General features: G+C 46.1%; 1 protein-coding gene across 1 annotated transcript; it reads left to right on the top strand.

Annotated features, from left to right (window-relative positions):
* Window positions 1–550: 550 nt before the first annotated feature.
* On the top strand, window positions 551–12,299 carry SPP2 (secreted phosphoprotein 2). Its single transcript, XM_007943673.1, has 7 exons — window positions 551–629; window positions 729–853; window positions 5,201–5,323; window positions 6,829–6,936; window positions 11,115–11,169; window positions 11,861–11,911; window positions 12,289–12,299. The coding sequence occupies exons 1-7, from the start codon at window positions 551–553 to the stop codon at window positions 12,297–12,299; spliced, it is 552 nt and encodes a 183-aa protein (XP_007941864.1).
* Window positions 12,300–18,236: the final 5,937 nt, after the last annotated feature.

Here is an 18,236-nt window from a genome sequence, read left to right as displayed (position 1 = left end):
GCTAGGTCCGTTTCTTATTACATGTGTACTTGCTTGGATTGTGTAGAACGGGTATCTCAAATTCTCTTATGACTTTAAGTTATGATTTCCACAAAGGTCTTGAAATAACGACACAATTATTTCACAATTTATTGTCATTAAAGGTCAACAGCAAGGTCTTCAGGATCAGGAGAGGGACTAAACAGACCACGATTTAAAATGAATCATTTTGATGAACATAAGATTATGTGTCTCCACTCCAAAAGGATGAAATAATGAAGAGAACTGAAGAATGCATGTGGCCTTCCCAAGCCTCTTGATGTCTTGGCCTGTGTGCTCATGTCCCACGTGGAGGCTAAACTTCAAAACTGTCCTCAAACTGGAACCTTTCCATAGGTAAAGACAGACAGCAAATATTGACCCCAGGATCAATTGTTTCTGATGCAGTTACCAACGCTCCAGTCCAAAGGAACAGCCACTCACACCGCATACAGATAGCTAGCTGCTCACAGGAGGGCTTGAACCCCAAATCGCAGAGACAGACAGAGAAATTCCCCTTCTCTGAACAAAAATGATCCTTCCCAGAATGGGGAAGATGATGAAGATACTGATTGTCTTTGTTGTTGGCGTGGACGTCTGGTCTTGCTCAGGTAAGGAACCCAATGACAGGGCCACCTCTGTGTTATGACATGGGGCCTTCCTGACCCTGTCTCTCTGTCTTCCTGTGGCCCCGTGGGCTTTGTGTCCAGGATTGCCGGTGTATGACTACGATCCGGCCTCCTTGAGGGAAGCGCTTAGTGCATCTGTGGCAAAGGTGAATTCGCAGGCCCTGAGTCCGTACCTGTTTCGGGCTTTCAGAAGCTCAATAAAAAGGGTAAGTGCAAGGATGAGGCCTTTACATTCTTCCTTACCACCTTCTGGTTTTTTGTTTTTTAAAATGTTGTCACTTTGTTGGGTACACTTTTAATTTTTTCAGCTTCAAAAGATAATAGCTAGACATCTCTTTTGCACTTTTTTTTTTTTTTTTTTTTCTGGATAGGATACAGATTTAACACAATGTTTGCCACCAAGCTCTTAAAGCGACCTTCGATGCTCCTTCTGCTGTTCATACTCTAGCCTCATCTATTCCCAGACAGCGCCCTCTGAGCTCCCTACCTTTGATCTGAATTTCTCACAGTTCCTCCTGGGGCTTAAAGAACTGCTCATTTATTGGAAATGAGGATCCTTTCAGATTCAATAGTTGCTCCGAGTACTGTAAGGTCCCTAGATGGCGCCAATGGTTTGTGCTTTCCTACTATCCTGGAGTTTGATAGCTTGAACCCACCCAGTGGGAGAGCGGAAGAAAAGTCCTGGTGACCTACTTCTGTTAAGATTACAGACAGGAAAGCCCTACAGGGCTCACTTCTGCTCTAACACATGTGGGACCAACACACACTGGAATCAACTCCATGGCAACAGGTTTGTTTTGTTAGACTGGCTCCTGATAGCTGATGGATTTTGTTTTTTGAGCCAAAGAAACCTACTTCCTTCATCAATATGACAATATTCTGTTTCCTGTTAGCTCTGGGAAACAGGGAATGAATCTTCCTGGGCTTCTGAAGACTGATCTGTGATGGGTGAACAAAAGAATGTCCTCCAAAGGAGAAGCATAGACAGGAACTTTCTCCTTCCTCCTGCTCCCAGATGATTTCATCAGCTTGGTCGTTGTCTTACGGGGGCTCGCTTGGAAGGTAGAAACCGAAATACCCCCCAGCTAGTTTAGGTGAAGTCAGGGATGGAGGAAGTTCCATAAAGTAAGGTGTTCTAGTAATGAACCTGCATGTTGCTGGATGCTTGGGACCTGGAGTGGAGATGGGTCAGGAAGCCAGGGGATGACCACTTCATCACAAGGTCCAGCTGGCCATTGCTTGTTCTCTCTGCCTGCCTCCCACTTCGTGAGCCCTCCTGCCTCCCTTGTAGCTTACCCCTGGCCGGTTCTGTCTCTTACTGTGAAGAGCACAGGGTTCCTGGTTTCTAGCCCAGTCTCCATACAGCATATTCATCTTGACCCTTCTTTATCAGACAATGGCTCAGTTTCTTATTTCCAACTCCCCAGTAAATGAATCTAATCTCCCCCCTTGACTTCACTAATTAAGCCATAGGTCATTAAGACTACGGACTATCCTTTGGTTAGGTGCTCACTCTAGGATCAGGCTGTCATGGCCTGGGTAGGGTCCCTTGGACCTGGACGTTGTGTGGAGGAATGGCAAGATGAGTGTGATCAGCTGCTAAGCCAAATGTTGGGCTCCTTCTGGAAGGGTTGTGGTTGTTAGTCGCTGTCAGATTGATTACGCCTTATGGTGACCCTACGTGTGCAGAGTTGAACTGTTCTCCATAGAGTTCTCAAGCCTGTGACATTTTCAAAGCACATCATCAGGCCTTCCAAGGTGCCTCTGGGTGGGTTTGAACTGCCAACCTTTTGGCTAGCAGTCAAGTACTTAACTGTGCCACCCAGAGACTCTTTCTAGAAGGGGACTGGGCCAGAATAAAGAAGCCCCTTCCTGGCCCACTGGTTGCATCAGATTCCATCTTTTGCACTGAAGGAGATTCACTTGAGGTGTTGCAGACTCCAGGCACTCTTGCCAAATGTTCACTTGGACAGTTCAAATTCACTAGTAATTTAGTTCTTGTTCACTACAGAAGAGAGTAAGTATTTAATTAAATGAACAAAATTAGGAGGACGGGTTCCAAGAGGACCCATGGCTGATACTTCTGGAATCCAGCCTGTGGAGATGAGTGAGTGTGAGCCTAACCACCCAGGGGACTCTCCAGCATGAGCGCCATCTTGGAATTGTCACCCAGACCTGAGCCTGGCGTATGTGCACCTACAAATAAACACGCTTACATACATGTTCGTGACTCTTAGTGGCTATGTCCCCACGAAATGCTTGTCCCTGTCCTGTGTACCACTCTCCCACCGGAAAGTCTGTCTATTCTTGCCCCTGCCCAGCCATCTCTGGTTACTCAAGTCCAGTGGTCTAGCTACGCTCACCACTGAGTCCTCCAGGGAATCTTCTTTTCTCCTTTCATGGGAAAGGGTATCCTCCTCCTATGAGCTCTCCTGGGTTCCACACTTTGCTGTATGTTGTTCTGGTGAGTCATGGCTTCTACAAATGCTTATAAGCAAGCAAACAAAAAACAAACCAATTCTTGCCAAGTCGATTATGACTCCAACTCATGGCAGTTCCATGTGTGTCAGAGTAGAAGTGTACACCATGGGTTTCCATTGACCAAGTTTTTAGATGTAGCTCACCAGACTTTTCTTCCAAGGTGCCTCTGGGTGGACTTGAACAACCGACCTTTCAGTGAACAGCTGACCATGTTAACTGTACCAGCCAAGGATTCCAGAAACACCCCAGGAGGCCCCTTCTCCCCATTCACCAGATATGGGAGGGACATTAAGAGTCAAGCAAAGTCTTCAGGAGAAAGATGAGTGAACAGATCACTGGAACTGAGAGGGCAAGCAATTACAAAAAAGAAATACAAATGAGTAAGAAAACTGGGAAAAAAACATTGGCTCCCTAATAGCCAAAAAAAAGAGATTAAAATAATAAGGAGAAAAAGAAATGATAAGCACTGCCAGAGAGAGTATAAATTGGTCGTTATCCTGGAAAAGTGTTAAACGTGCTATGAGTTTTGATCTCCTAGTTTCACCTCCAGGAATGGCCGGAAGAATCAGTTGGCTTAGTCCTGTTTGTACGGGGCGGGTGTTTTGGGACAGAGTTCAGTGGACTTGAGGAGAGGGGTCAGGCCTGCTACTTTGTCCCTGAGTTTGCATGCATGAGCCCAGCGGGTCCTGCCCCTGGCTGCACACGTGTGAGTGTCACTTGGGAGTTTTAAAGAATCCTGATGTCTAGGAGGGGATAGTGGACGACGTAAAGCTGTGTCCCTGGGGTGGCGGTGTGTCTCATGTGTTCAGAGATGCTCTCCTGGTGATTCTGAGGTGGAGTCAGGGTGGAGAACCAGTGGATTTTGCCAGCAGACCTGGATGGAGTACTTTCACAGCTGATACTTCAAACCACGTTCCTCTGAGGCTGCACATTTGTAAAAGGATGGAAAAGGGCGAGGCAATGTGACCTAAGCAATTATGGCACCTGCTCCAACTGTGACACTGGGTTCACCCAGAGTGTTCCCTCAGTGGGCGCAGAGAGAATGAAAGGTGGACACAGGCCTGGTGGTGGGGTGCAGAGGGAGGTGAAGAGCACAGAGGTCCACCAATTTCACAGAAGTCAGATTGCACTGGGAGGAGAGAGAGCGGGAGAGAGAGAAAGAGAGAGGGAGGGAAGGAGGGATAGAGAGAGAAAAAGAGAAAGAGAGAAGGAGGGAAGGAGGGACGGAAAGAAGGGAGGAAGGGGGGAAGGAAGGGCTAAGAGGGGGAGGAGAGAGGGAGAGAGCAAGAAAGAATGAGAGAGAGAGAAACAGAGAGAGAGAGAAGGAGAGAGAGAGAGAAGGTGAGAGGTAGGGAGAGAGGGAGGGAGAGAGGTCGAAATTGAGAGCTCTGGTGCTGGACACACAATGTTGTTGTTGTGTGTTGCCAAGGCGACTTTGACTCATAGCGACCCCATAGGAGGGTAGAATTACCCTATAGGGTTTTCTAGGCTGTAGTCTTTAGGCAAACAATTTGCCAGGTCTTTTCTTCCGTGCAGCAGCTGATAGGTTTGAACTGCCCACCCTCCAGTTAGCAGCTGAGCACTTAACTGTTGTGCCACTGGGCTCTTGGACACAATGACACACGATAAATCACAGAGATTCTGTGTCATCAGAACTTCACGACTGCTCCCCCCCCCCCATCCATCCCTGGGAGAAAGGGCCTCGTGTGCAGATCCGAGCTGGTGGAGCAGGAAGAGGGGCTGGACAGCACCCCAGCAGCCGAGCTGGGCTTGCGGCTTAATCACAAGTTCAGGAGTTGGTGAGGAACCGTGGAGCATTTGGAAACTGACACCTAGAATATATAAACATAGGTCGCTTGGCGTTAGGGCCTGCTTCCCGTTCTAATTTCTTATATCCCTGTTCCCCTCTGGTCTTGTTTCTTACCTGTGGGAGGAGGCCATTGAGCCAGGATATTGCCACAGTCATTTGTGGCTTCGATGGCAGTGGGAGATGCTGTAAATATTTTCTCCTGGTGCTGGGGGAAGCACTGGTAGCATCGTAGACTTCCCAAACACACTTTATCTTTGTGAAGGTCAATATCCTGGACGACGACAGCTTGAACATGGACATCGAATTCAGGATTCGCGAAACTGCCTGCAGGAGAGATTCTGCAGAAGACCCCTCCACCTGTGACTTCCAACGCGGCTACCATGTGGTGAGTGTCGCTGGAAAGGCCACCATCCCCCAAAACAGCATAAGCGAGAGCCTCATCTCATTCCATGACTTGGAGCTGATGCTGGAGTCCAACTAAGATCTTGGCCACTCCCTGGGATCAGCCACACTGGACAGTACCCCTAACTACGTTCACACTGTATTGCCTGGGAGTGCGGCAGGGTGGCTTAGTGGTTGGGTCTTGAGCGCTGGCATCCTGTGATCCTGAGTGATCTGGAGAAATTATTTAACCCTTTGTTGCCTCAGTTTCCTGCTCTTTAAAATGGGGATAGCAGTGGCTCCAGACAAAGTGAATGCAAAGAGGTCAACGTCGAAGTTAAGTCCCAGCAACATTTCAAATTCTAACATAAACGTGTGTAAACCACCAACGATGTTGGGGTGCATGCTGCATGACTTTGTAGTTGGCCTTTGCCAAACCATTTCCCCCATCAGCTTGTTGTTGTTGTTATTAGCTGTCAAGTCAGAACCGACCCATAGCGACCCCTCCTTGGGTGTCCGAGGTGGTATCACTATGGAAGTAATTCGTCCAACCTTCCTTCCGAGGAGTGGCCAGTGGGTTTGAACCACCAGCTTTCTGGTTAGCAGTCAGCTGCCTTAGGCACTACGCTACCAGAGGTCCTCCCGTCAGCTTGGCCTCCATGAAATCAGGAGTGTGGTGTGTTCGTTTCTATAGCCTCTGTGATCAGAACATAGGATGGCACTTAATTAACATCCATGGGCATGAGTCCTGCCTGAACAGGGCAGCACCACCGACCCAATATTTGTTTCCCAAAGTGTTTACATTACATTCAGATGTACGAGTCCTGGGGTACTTCTTACTCTTCAGTTGTGTTGTCTTAGGGCTCCTTCACAGGCGTGTAGAGTCCCTAGTTGTCAACAGTTAAGAACTTGTTCACTCATGAAAAGATTGGAGGCTTGAGTCCACACAGAGGCACCTGGGAAGCAAGGCCTGGTGATCTACTTCCAAAAAATCGGCCACTGAGAACCTCATGGGGCACAGTTCTTCTCCAACACACACGAGCTGGAGTTGACTGTCATCAGGTGGTTGGGGTCACAGTGATGCCAATTCTCCAAAGGTGTTTTTTTTTGTTCTTGTTATTTTTTTCATGGAATTTTCATCGAGACCTGGTTTTATAAAGAAGCCGAAGCAACATGCGGGCATTATTTCTAAGGAAATCTGAGGACAAAGGGGAAGAGGGTTAAGTCCTCTGGGACTCTTAGCCATCCCTCTGTTGGGATGGGAAGTGATTCAAGGCTTCCCACTCAGCGCTCATCAAGGGAAGCTCTGTTTTCCCCGGAGGCCCAAGCTGTGTCAAACCTGGGAGGGCTATTTAAATATTTCATTTGGGTCTGCTGAGATGTTGAGAAATGTCATTTTGGAGAAACGAATCCCTGTGTAAATTTTTCCTCTCAGCCTCACATAGTTTTGCCAGATTTCTCGTAAAGACCCAACCCTGAAGGCCTAACTCAGTGCTCTGTCATTTCCAGCCAGTGGCCATCTGCAGAAGCTCCGTGCAGGTGTCCTCACAGCAGGTGCGGGACGTCTGGGTTCGCTGCCACTGGTCCACCAGCTCCGAGTCTAACAGCAGCGAGGAGGTAGGGCCAGAGGCTGGAGCTCCTGTCAGGCACTGCCTCTCAGAGTCTGCGTGTTTTTGTTGTGTTGAGTCAGTTCCAACTCATAGCACTTGTGTGCACAACAGAACGAAACACTCCTGGTCCTGCGCCAGGCTCCCAGTCATTGCTCTGTCTGAGGCCATTGTGGCAGTCACTGTGTCAGTCCATCTCCTTGAGGGTCTTCAGTTTTGCTGACCCTCTACTTGACCACACATGATGTCTTCCTCCAGGGACTGGTCCCTCCAAATTATGGAAGACAAAGTCTCGCCATCCTGGTTCTAAGGAACATTCTGGTTGTACTTCTTCCAAGAAGTATGTTGGACTGTGTGGATCATAACAAATTATGAGTGACATTGCCAAGAATGGGAGTTACAGAACACTGCATTGCACTTGTGGAGCTCTGGTGGCCCAGTGCCTAAGGCACTTGACTGCTAACAAGAAGGTTGGTGGATCAAACCCACCAAGCTGCTCCATGAGAGGAAGATGGAGCATGGAGCAATCTACTTTTGTAAAGACTGACAGCCTCAGAAACACAATGGTGGTGGCTAAGAGTTGGAATTGACTTGATGGCAGTGGGCTTGTTTTTTGTTAACTGTGCTTATGGAATATCTGTACATAGAACAAGAGGCAGTTGTTTGAACAGGGTCTGTGTGGGTCTGAGAAAAGCAGAGTTGTGGGATAAAGTAAGAAGCTGCTGGGTGGTACAAACAGTTAATGCATTCACTGTTAATTGAAAGGTTGATGGTTTGAATCAACTCAGAGGAAGTGTGGAAGAAAGGCCTGGTGATCTACTTTAGAAAAATCAGCCATCGAAGGCCCTACAGAGCACAGTTCCACTCTGACACGCACCGGGTCGCTGTGGGTTGGAATCAACGGCAACTGGTTTTTTAATTTTTATTGTGAGTCGGTTGAAAGTTTACAGAGCACATTCATTTTCCATACAGCAGTTCATACACATTTTGTTTCATGACATTGACCGCAATTCCCCACAATATAACAGCTCTCTCTCCACTTTCTCCCTGTGATTACCCCTTCCCTGAGTCCTTCTTTCCTCTGCATTTCACCCCCAAACTATCTCCCTATGAAAATACTGCCCTTCTCTTCTACCATGGGGAGCAATGGTGGCGTAGAGCCTAAGGCATTTGAGTGCTAACCAGAAAGCTGGTGCTTCAAACCCACCAGCCACTCCTTGGAAGGAAAGTTGGGCAATCTACTTCCATAGTGATACTGCCTCGGAGACCCAAGGAGGGGTCACTATGAGTCGGATCTGACTCGACAGCAGAGAGTTTGGTTTTGATTTGGTTCTCCCATGACTGATCATTGGAAGAAGTGTATCTACCTGGTGTAAATGTTCACCCTATATACCTGTTTATTGTTTGGCTGGAAGCAAGGGGCCACAGTCTTGGGGGTTTCACCAGGCTCTATCAGACCAGTAAGCCTGTTTTTCTTTTTTCTTTAAATTTTGTTTTGAGTTTTGTCCCACATTGTTCTTCCAATTTATCCAGGATCTCCTGCACCAAACCCTTACTGAGTGGTTGACAGTGGTAGCCAGGCACCATCTAGTTCTTCTGGTCTCATGGCCTTATAGGCTGAGGTTTTCATGGTCCACTAGTCCCTCAGACTAATTGTTTCCATGCATCTTTGGTTTTCTTCATTCTTCTTTGCTCCAGATGAGGAGAGACCAATTGTTGCATCTAGATGACGCTTGCAAGCTTTTAAGACCCCAGTCTCTATTCACCAAAGTAGGATGTAGAACAATGTTTTTGTGTGGTATTCTTGCCAATGGAACTTGATGTTCCCTGCAACCATGGTCCTGAGCCCACAGCTCTAACAACTTGCTCCATGTGGGTGGTTGGCTGTGGCTAAGAAGTTATCATAATTTTGTCCCCTGTTCGTTCTATATGTATGGACATTCTTACAGCACATACAAATACGTATGTATAAGTATCGTCTGCCAACCTTGTATATGATCATGTGTCTAGTCCCTTTTGCACAGACATACCTGATCACTCAGCCTGTCCACCTATGTGTCTACTGTATATCAATGTTTATTATCACCAATAACATGTGGCAACTGCTTTTTTTAAAATTTATTTTCTGACAGAGGAGCTGGATTATCACTCCAGTGTGAGCAAGTGTCACTGTGCTTATTCATTGTGTTCTCCAGTTTACATATACCGTCTCATTTCCAGTCTGCTACTTCCCCCAGCCTGTCCTCTCACAGCCCTCTGTCCTGGAGTTTTGGACAGGAGCTCATAGCAGCAATTAGCAAATCTTCAAGATTTAGATCTACATCTGTGGTTCTGTAGTGTGTGGGTCAGTGGAGTGAAGACAGCTGGGTCAATGTTCAAACTCTTCCCAAGTTCTCTGCAGGTTAGTCTTAACTCTCAGGACTGGAAGGCACTCTTGTGGCGCTGTGATTAAAGCATTTGGCTGCTAAACAAAAGGTTGGCAGTTCAAACCTACCAGCTGCTGTGAAGGAGATGAGGCAGTTGGCTTCTATAAAGATTGACAACCTTGGAAACCCTATCAGGTAGTTCCACTCTGTTCTCTAGGGGTGCTCTGACTCAGAATAGACTTGAAGGCAGTGGATTGGGTTTGGGCTTTCCTTCCATAAAGATCGACAGTGTGGTAGCTACATTTGTGTGTCAACTTGGCTGGATCTGGTTCAGTGGCTGGGCAGCTGGATGTAGTATTCCCCATGATGAGACTAGTAATCAACTCCATGGTGGAATCTACTGTGAGGAGTTGAGTAGCTGCCTTGGGAAAGTGGTCTGCTTCCTGTAAAGGAGAAGCCTTGGGGAATGGTCTATAACTTATGGCATGCTTGGACCCTGCATGTAGCTGTGTCATTGTTCAGCGGCCTGCCATGTTTTGCTGACCTTGGAACTTTCAATATACTTGAGTCAATGGCCTGCCATGTGCTTTGGCTTCTAGCTCCACTGGGCCAGGAGCAAGAGGCAGAACTGAAGCCCAAGGTTGAGGGACTTTCACTCAGCCCCTAGAGCCTGGCATTTGAACTCGGACTTCTAGTCTCCCGAATTGTAAGAGGATAAACTCCTGTTTGTTCAAGCCATCCCATTTGTGATATATTCCTGTCAGAGCAGCTCTAGGTAACCAAGAAAGACAGCCATGGGAATCCTATGGGGCATTTCTTCTCTGTCCTACAGGGTCACTATAAGTCGGAGTCGACTTGGTGGCAGTGGATTTTCACGATCTGCAGCTTCTTCACCTTATAGGTTATTGAAAGAATCACATAAGTGGCTCAAAGGTGTGATCCAGAATCTTGTACATGATAGAGACTTCCTTTCTCTTTTAGTCTCCTTGACTGTGATTTGCAGAAACACTGTAAAATCAAAATTTTGTAAACTTCCTGCCTGAAATTATATTACATATTTATTTGTCTCTCTTATCGACTGCTTTCCGTACTAGAACATATGTCTCCTGAGGGCAGGGAGTTTGTTTTGTTAGTCCAGGACCATGTCTGATGCACCGTTGCTGTTGCTGTCTCCCATCAAACCAGCCTCTGGCTTACAGTGACCTCAGACGCAATGGAATGAAGGGCTATGTTTTCCTCCCAAGATTTTTATAGTTTTCAGCCTTAAGTTCAGTATTTTATTCTGTTGTACCTAGAATCACTACAAGGAGTCAGAACTGACTTGATAGCACCTAACAACAACAGCAATGGTCACTTTGAGTTAATTTTTTTTATATGGTGGAGTTAGGAGTTCGATTTCATTCTTTTGCATTGAACTGTTTTGGCACAGGCCCCATCCTAGACCAATCACTGTGAGAGTAGCCAAGAGACTGACCTGTGAGTGTCCTGAATAGATGGGTAGCCCAGACAACTGCCAGAAAGACTGTGAACTAAGCAGCCACTCTACTCTGTGACCAATGCATGGTCTTCCAGTGGCTCCATGAAGACAATTAATGGGTACCTTTTCCTAACTCAACGCAATATGGCGACCTCATTGATAGAAATCTCCTAACTCTGACCTAAGCTCAGTCTGTTTGCAAGTCCATCAGGTTCACAGTTGCATTTGGGTGTACATTCTGGGTCTGGTGGAAAGCAAGCCCTCCAGATATTTTCCTTTTTCTTTTCAGTATAAAACACACTATTTTCCTTTTTGTCTCTTTTATATGTTGGTATAATTACTTAGATGATTTTTGAGGACCTGTTGAGATCTTATAAATGGAGAAACAGTTATCTACAAGGTAAGTTGAGATTTGTTTTTCTTAAAATTTTTTTTCTTGCAATAATTTCATATGTTAGTGAGTCCATTTAAAATTGGAAATACACATATATCCTTTAAAATGTAGCAATTTAAGAAAACAAGCATTTTCCTCTGCCCCTTTCTTCACAGTAGGCAATAATGACACGATTGTCTAGATATCTTTTCCCATTTACACCTGACTGCTTGGATGGTCCCTGCATTGCTGTCTTGCAGGCAGGCCAGGACTGGTTTTCTCCCTAAGAGCATCCACTGACTTGAGCATTCTCTCTGGGTGCACTGCCTGAGTTATGGACTCATATATCCAAAGGCGTGAGCTGGGAGGATCAGGACCGACCTCATCAGATCCGGGCCGACCTCTGTGGTCCTCCAGCCGTGCGATGAGAACTGACGGTCCTTCTGCGTATCTTGGTGCGGGGGTGGGGAGCTCACCTTGGTTATCTTCTTGTCTGGCCTCTTATCTGAGGTCAGATTGGGTTAGTGTTCTGTGGTTCAGGAATCATTTTTCATGGGCCTGAGATTGTGCCCTATTGATGGTGATGATGGCAAAACTCTCTGTGATCCCCCCCACAACTTCCCTGAGAAGTAGCATATTTGTGGTATCAATGATAACATCACCGAACATTCTGGAAGTGGGGCGAGGGGAGTGCCTTATGACTGTTACTGTGTTACAGGTCTCATTTCTGATGAATCCAGAAGTGAGCAATTTTATGAAAGGTCATCAGGTAAGTGGTTCTGTTTTCTCCCGTAGGATCCCCACAGACCCTTTTCTGATTCTTGGATTCTGTGAAGTCTTTTCATAAGATTCAAACACCAGAAACACAGACTCTTTTAAATGAAAATGAAAGTAAAGATACAACATCAACTTGCAAATCGTTCAAGAGTCATTAACTCATTTAGAATTACAAGGAATTAAAGCATCAGATCTGCCTTGGAAAATCCTCAGAGACCTGTTTGCTGTTCATTGGAGCATCTTCTGAATAGCCCAACCCTTCTGATCCCCTCTTTGTCCTCCACCCTCAACTGTTTCTAGGGACTAGGACAAAGCTGACAGTGATTTAGTGCCTCCCTTGTGCAGATCTGTTTCTCCTTTAATCTTCAGATAACTTGTAAGTCATGGGTACCACCTGCTTCTATAGATGAAGAAATGGATAAGGACTCAAGGCCTTAGCTGGCGTGTACAGGATGCTTACTTTGTACTAATTACTAGTTGCACAGTGTTCTCCTTTAACCCTGACAACTCTCCTGTGAGGGCAGCACTAAGTATCTTCCCATTTTGGAGGTTTGGTTCATGAGTTTGTGTGACTTGTTCAAGGCTACACGACTAATGTAAAATTGGATCCAGGCAGTGGGTGGGGCAGATGGCTTTGATACAGCGCTGCCCGACTTGAAAGCCTGTGCCATTTTGTATTGTGAAACACACCTGCTCAGACCAGGAAATCAAACCCACTGTGGTAGAGTCGATTCCAAAGCATAGAGCCCTGAAGAACACAGCAGAACTAACCCTCTGCCATAGAGTTGATTCTAACCCTTAGAGCCCCTATGGGACAGAGTAGAAGTGCCCCATAGGATTTCCAAGGCTATAAATCTTTACAGAAGCAGACCGCTTCATCTTTCTCCCACAGAGTGGCTGTGAGGTTTGAACCTCCAACCTTTTGATTAGCAACCACAACACCACCCGAGCTCCTCATCAATGCTGAGAAACCAAAAACCAAAGCCATTGCCATTGAGTCAATTCCAACTTATAGCGACCCTATAGGACAGAGTAGAACTGCCTCATAGGGTTTTCAAGGCTGTACATCTTTTGGAAACAGATTGCTTCATCTTTCTTCCAGAGTGGCTGGTGGGTTCAGACAAACGTCTTGTTGGTTAGTGGCCAAATGCTTTAACCAACAGAGCTCCTTACTATGTTTAGAGTCCTTGTTGAAATGATAACACAGATAGTAAGAAGTCATTGAGCTCAATGGCTAATCTTCATTAACCACACTCCAATTTAATTGAAGTGTTAGGACTTGAATTATTGCAATAATAAAATTAAAAGTTTAAGTTTTATAGCTGTGGTGGCATAATGTCTAAGGCACTTGACTGCTAACCAGAAAGCTGGCAGTTCAAACCCACCAGCCACTCCTCAGAAGGAAGGTTGGGCAATCTACTTCCATAGAGATACAGCCTTGGAAACCCAAGGAGGGGTTGCTATGAATTGAATTGACTTGATGGCAGTGAGTTTCGTTTGTTTTTTTACCTGCCTCAAGTTGATGCATTGGGAGAACACACAGTTAATCTAACACTGTGACCACTGCTGAAAAATAACTTTGAGCTCCTCCTTTGCAATTGCCTTCAACATCAGTGGCCTGTTCCTTTGAATGTCTTTGTTGCTGTTGTTGTTAAGTGCTGTCGAGTCAGACCTGACTCATAGCGACCCCTCCTTGGGTTTCCGAGACAGTATCACTATGGAAGTAGATTGCCCCATCTTCCTTCTGAGGAGTGGCTGGTGGGTTTGAACTGCCAGCCTTCTGGTTAGCAGTCAAGTGCCTTAGCCACTATGCTACCAGAGCTCCCTTGAATCTCTTTAGTATTGGCAAATATGTGCCCTTGGATTTGGCTTTGGAAATGGCCAGAAACCATGTGGAAATAAATCTGGTGGATCAGATTAATCACCACTTTGAGAGTTTTGTTACCTATTGCTGCATACCAAATTAGTCCAAAACTTAGTATCTTAAGACCACAAACATTTGTTATCTCACAGTTTCTGAGGGTTAAGAACCAAGGGGCAGCTTTGGGGTGGTTCTGGCTCAGGGTGTCCATGAGGTTGCAGACAAGATATTGACCAGGGCTGTGATATCATCTGAAGGCCTGACTGGGGCTGAAGGATCCACTTCCAAGTTCACTCACACAATTGTTGGCAGCCTCAGTTTTTCATAGGCTATTGGACTGAGTGCTTCATTTTCTTACCTGTTGGACTTTCCACCGGGCTATCTGAATGTACTCAAGACATGACAGCTGGCTTCCCCTAGAGTGAGAGAAGAGAGAGACAGAGACAGGGAATAAGTGAGCAAGAGCGTGCCCAAAACAGAAGGTGCAGTCTTTTATAATTGGATATTGGAAGTGACGCACCACCACCTCTACCTTATTTTATTAATCATACCGACCAACCCTGGAACAAGGTGCGAGCAGAAGATTACCCAGGGTTTGAATACCAAGAGGTGGGGGATCCTTGGAGGCCATCTTGGAAGCTGGTGACGACATTGGGAAAATGCCTCTTGGGATTTAAAAAATGCTATATGGATATAAGTTAATTGACATATTCTTTTATGTGACTTAGAAGTTAGTTCCAGAACTGAATTCTCCAACTGTGTGGGGTTTGGGAGCATCACTGAGGCTGACACGCAGCCGTCATGGGCACTGGTTTGAATATGATGATTTAATTTAATTCAGCACATGTGTACGGACTGCCTTGTGTGCGATAAGTACTGGGCAGACCTCATAAAGCGCTGTGAGATGAAGGTGACAGTCCCTGGCCTCGGGGGGCTTCCAGTAGTGGATGAGAGCATCACACCTTGTTAACACAAAGTACTGGGCTCTGTTGTTTAAATTACACAAGTGAGGACACTGTGAAGGAGAGCTTGATAAGGAAAACGTACTCATCATGTTTCTCAGATACTTTCTTGGTGGTCTGGGTTCTGGTTCTCATTGACTTATGGTTGCATAGTCCATGTCTTTGATCTTGATGTGAGTGATGGAGCTTGTGCATCATCTTTCTGTCTTCAGAGATCATGAGAAGGTTCTTTCTTCCTGGAAATAGAAGGGCCCCAGCTCACCACTATGGAGCAGAGATATATCCTGGCTCTGAGTAACAGCCTTGAGGTGAGGCAACGCAGTTAAAAACGTGTATTTAGAGTAGAAGCTACTTGGAATGAATGCCTTAAAACTGCTGCTCTCCCTCCTCCAGACATCTGTAATATGCTATCCAGTCCCCTTTCTTACCTTTCCCTCTTCTCTTGCCTCCTCAATCTCCTCTCCCTTGGCTTTTGTTCCTGTTGCCACTGCTGTGATCAAATCTCCCCACCCTGCATACAAGTAAACAGACAGCCCTTCCTGTGCCCCCATTTCTCCGATCCCAGCCCCTGCCTCACTCCATGTTTTCCTTCATGGCTAAGCTTCTTGGCACAAAAGACTGTGGCTGCTGCCTCAACCTCTTCAACTCCCATGCACTTTCCTGCTTTTTGCAAGCTGGATTTGAAGCCCTCAAATCTGTGACAACTGATTTCTTTTTTCCTATAATTTAAATACTAGCCACCATTTGCTTTATCTCAGATTCTTTCATTCTTCTACAGATTTCTCTGTCAAGTTTTCCACTATGCCTGACTTTAACTATCACTGATGTGTAATACTTTCCAAACATGACTCTCTTACCATGCTCTATCTTGAAATCCAGGTCCTTGTATCAACTGCCTGTTGGATGCAGGCTGCCTGTAACCTCCCCAAACTCAACTAGCCTCCTTCCAAGCTCCCTTCATAATCAAAGCATCACCATTTGCTGGATTTGCTTGAGCTGAAAGCTTTGGGGGCATCATGGACTCTTCTTTATCCTTTGTATTCTCCCAGCATCCCCAGGGGTTTGGTCTTACTGCTTTGCCCACACATTTTGTCTGCAAGTGAACCATCATTTCCTTACCATCTCCACTGCCTGCCTTCTTGCCTCGGGCCTGATCTCATGCTATCTACCCTGCATGCTGTCCTCAGGTTTATCTTGAAACACAGAGGAGACTCTGTCCCTGTCCCACTTAAACCCTCTGACGTTCACTTCACTTATGGGATGAAGCAGAGGTGTGCAAAAACCAGACACTGAGCCAAGAGGAAGAACAGCCTGTTTGCCCCCAGTGCTTTGGACAGCTGGACCTTGAGCCCTGCTTGACCAAATCCACACTGAGCCCCATTGAGTCTCATGTATATAGCAAGTCTCAGGCCCCAGGGATTGGAGCAAAAGTAGCTCTGTTTCTAAAGATGACCAATTACTAGAGGGACACCATGAAGGTCACACTTTAAAGGAATCAATTACAGATCAGATGCAATGATAGATATGGGTTCAGGGCACATTTTTACACACATGCACTCAAGTTGATAATAAAGCTTGCACTTTCATAGGCTTTACAGCTTACCTAACACTGCATGTCTTCTGGATAAAGTCCAAACTCCTTAGTGAGGGCCACCAAGACCTTCATCACCTGGTCTCTGCCCACGGCTCTAGCCTCATCTCTCCCAAGTCCAGCTGCCCCTAGACTCAAATAATATGCAAACACTTGCAGGTCCTCCTGCTGTACCTCTACTGGAACATCTACTAGGCTGCTTTCTCCTAGCTATTGAGGTCTCAGCTCAGCTGTCATTTACTTCCCTTGAGGGGTTGACTCTGACACTCTCGCCATCTACCCCTCAAGTCAGAGTTGACTTCCTGCTCTAGGCTGCCATAAAGATTTCAGGGCAGGACAGTGCCGTTGCCTGTTGAGCTCTCTGCCCCCCACCATTCTCCCCAAAAGCAGGACATCTGGAACTCCCTTTGCCATGGTCTCCTCAGTGCCTGCACAGAAATTGGCACAGAGTAAATGCTCAGTAAAATTTTCTTTTTTCTTTTTTTTTGAGCAGATGAAAGACTCCTCCTGCTCTTTAGGTTAGCAGGTTAGCATAGTCTAATGAATTTTTAAAGAAAGGAATTTGAAATATGTCAACTGCCGTTTTGCTAAAATAGAAGGAAAATTCACCAATGAGCCTCTTTTGTGAAAGATGCTAATGGTAAGTTTTCGTCTGAATCTATGACACATATAAAAATGAAAACCAGCCCCACACCCTTCGTGATCTGCATTCACCTGGCATTTATCTCCACCCCCATCTCTGCCCTTTTTGATCTCAAAAGAGATGGATTTAAGACACACTCTACTCTAATGCTGCCTCATTAATATATGAAAACCCATTCCCAAATGGGATTGCAACCACAGGTATGAGGGTTGGCATTTACAACACGTTTTGGGGGCACACAATTCAATCCATGGCATGCCCTTCCATTGGGATACATATATTTCTATGCATTGACCCAAGTGTCCCATAATCACTCTATCTTCTCCACGAATTTGGGAATTTTGAGGTGAGGGGCTATGCGTCATTGATCTTGCTGTTGTTGTCAAGTGCCGCTGTATAGGCTCTGACTCACAGTGACCCCATGCACAGCAGAATGAAACCCTGCCCGGTCCTGCACCGTCCTCACAATCCTTGCGATGCTTGAGTCCACTGTTTCAGCCACTGTGCCAACCCATCTCATTGAGGGTCTTTGCCAACCCTCTACTTTATCAATCATGGCATCCTTCTCCAGGGACTGGCCCTTCTGACAACATGACCAAAGTTTGTGAAATGAAATCTGGCCATTCTTGTTTTCAAGGAGCATTCTAGCTGTACTTCTTCCAGGACAGATTTGTTCTTTCTTTTGGCTCCATGGTACTTTCAGTATTCTTTGCCAACATCACAATTCACTGCTGAAATCTGTCCACCATGGGTGACCCTGGTGGTATCTGAAATACTGGTGGTATAGCCTCCAGCCTCACAGCAACACGCAAGCCACTACAGTAAGATAAACTGACAGACAAATGGTAGTATTGATCATGTTAATGCCTAAAAAATGCTCAGTGTATCCATGTTTGTTGAATGAGTGCATGAATATCCTCCACATCCAGCCCTGCACCCTTAGATGAGTGACTTCCTCCAGGACTGGTAGGATGGGTTTCTTCCCACTCCCACTCACACCACAAGCACCTCTTTGAGTCCCTGCCCGTAGCCTCGGCTCAGGACCTCGCTTGTCCTCTTTGATTGGGACTTGAACTTCCTCCCGGGGCTGCACCTCTGTTCCCTAAGACTTGACTATCTTCTCTTCTTGAAGTGTCTCTCATCCATTTTCTTTGTTCAAGGAGCTGGCTGCTTTACACAGCTGCTCCAGCTCTCCATGCCATCTTGGAGGACTTCTTGAATGGCAGCCAGGAACTCTGAGTTCTTCTTCTCCAGGGCAAG

This window comes from Orycteropus afer, unplaced genomic scaffold (genome assembly GCF_000298275.1).
Source record: "Orycteropus afer afer isolate SDZICR_OR568_19922 unplaced genomic scaffold, OryAfe1.0 scaffold00006, whole genome shotgun sequence".
Taxonomy (NCBI): Eukaryota; Metazoa; Chordata; class Mammalia; order Tubulidentata; family Orycteropodidae; genus Orycteropus; species Orycteropus afer.
This window is presented reverse-complemented; position numbering and strand designations above follow the sequence as displayed.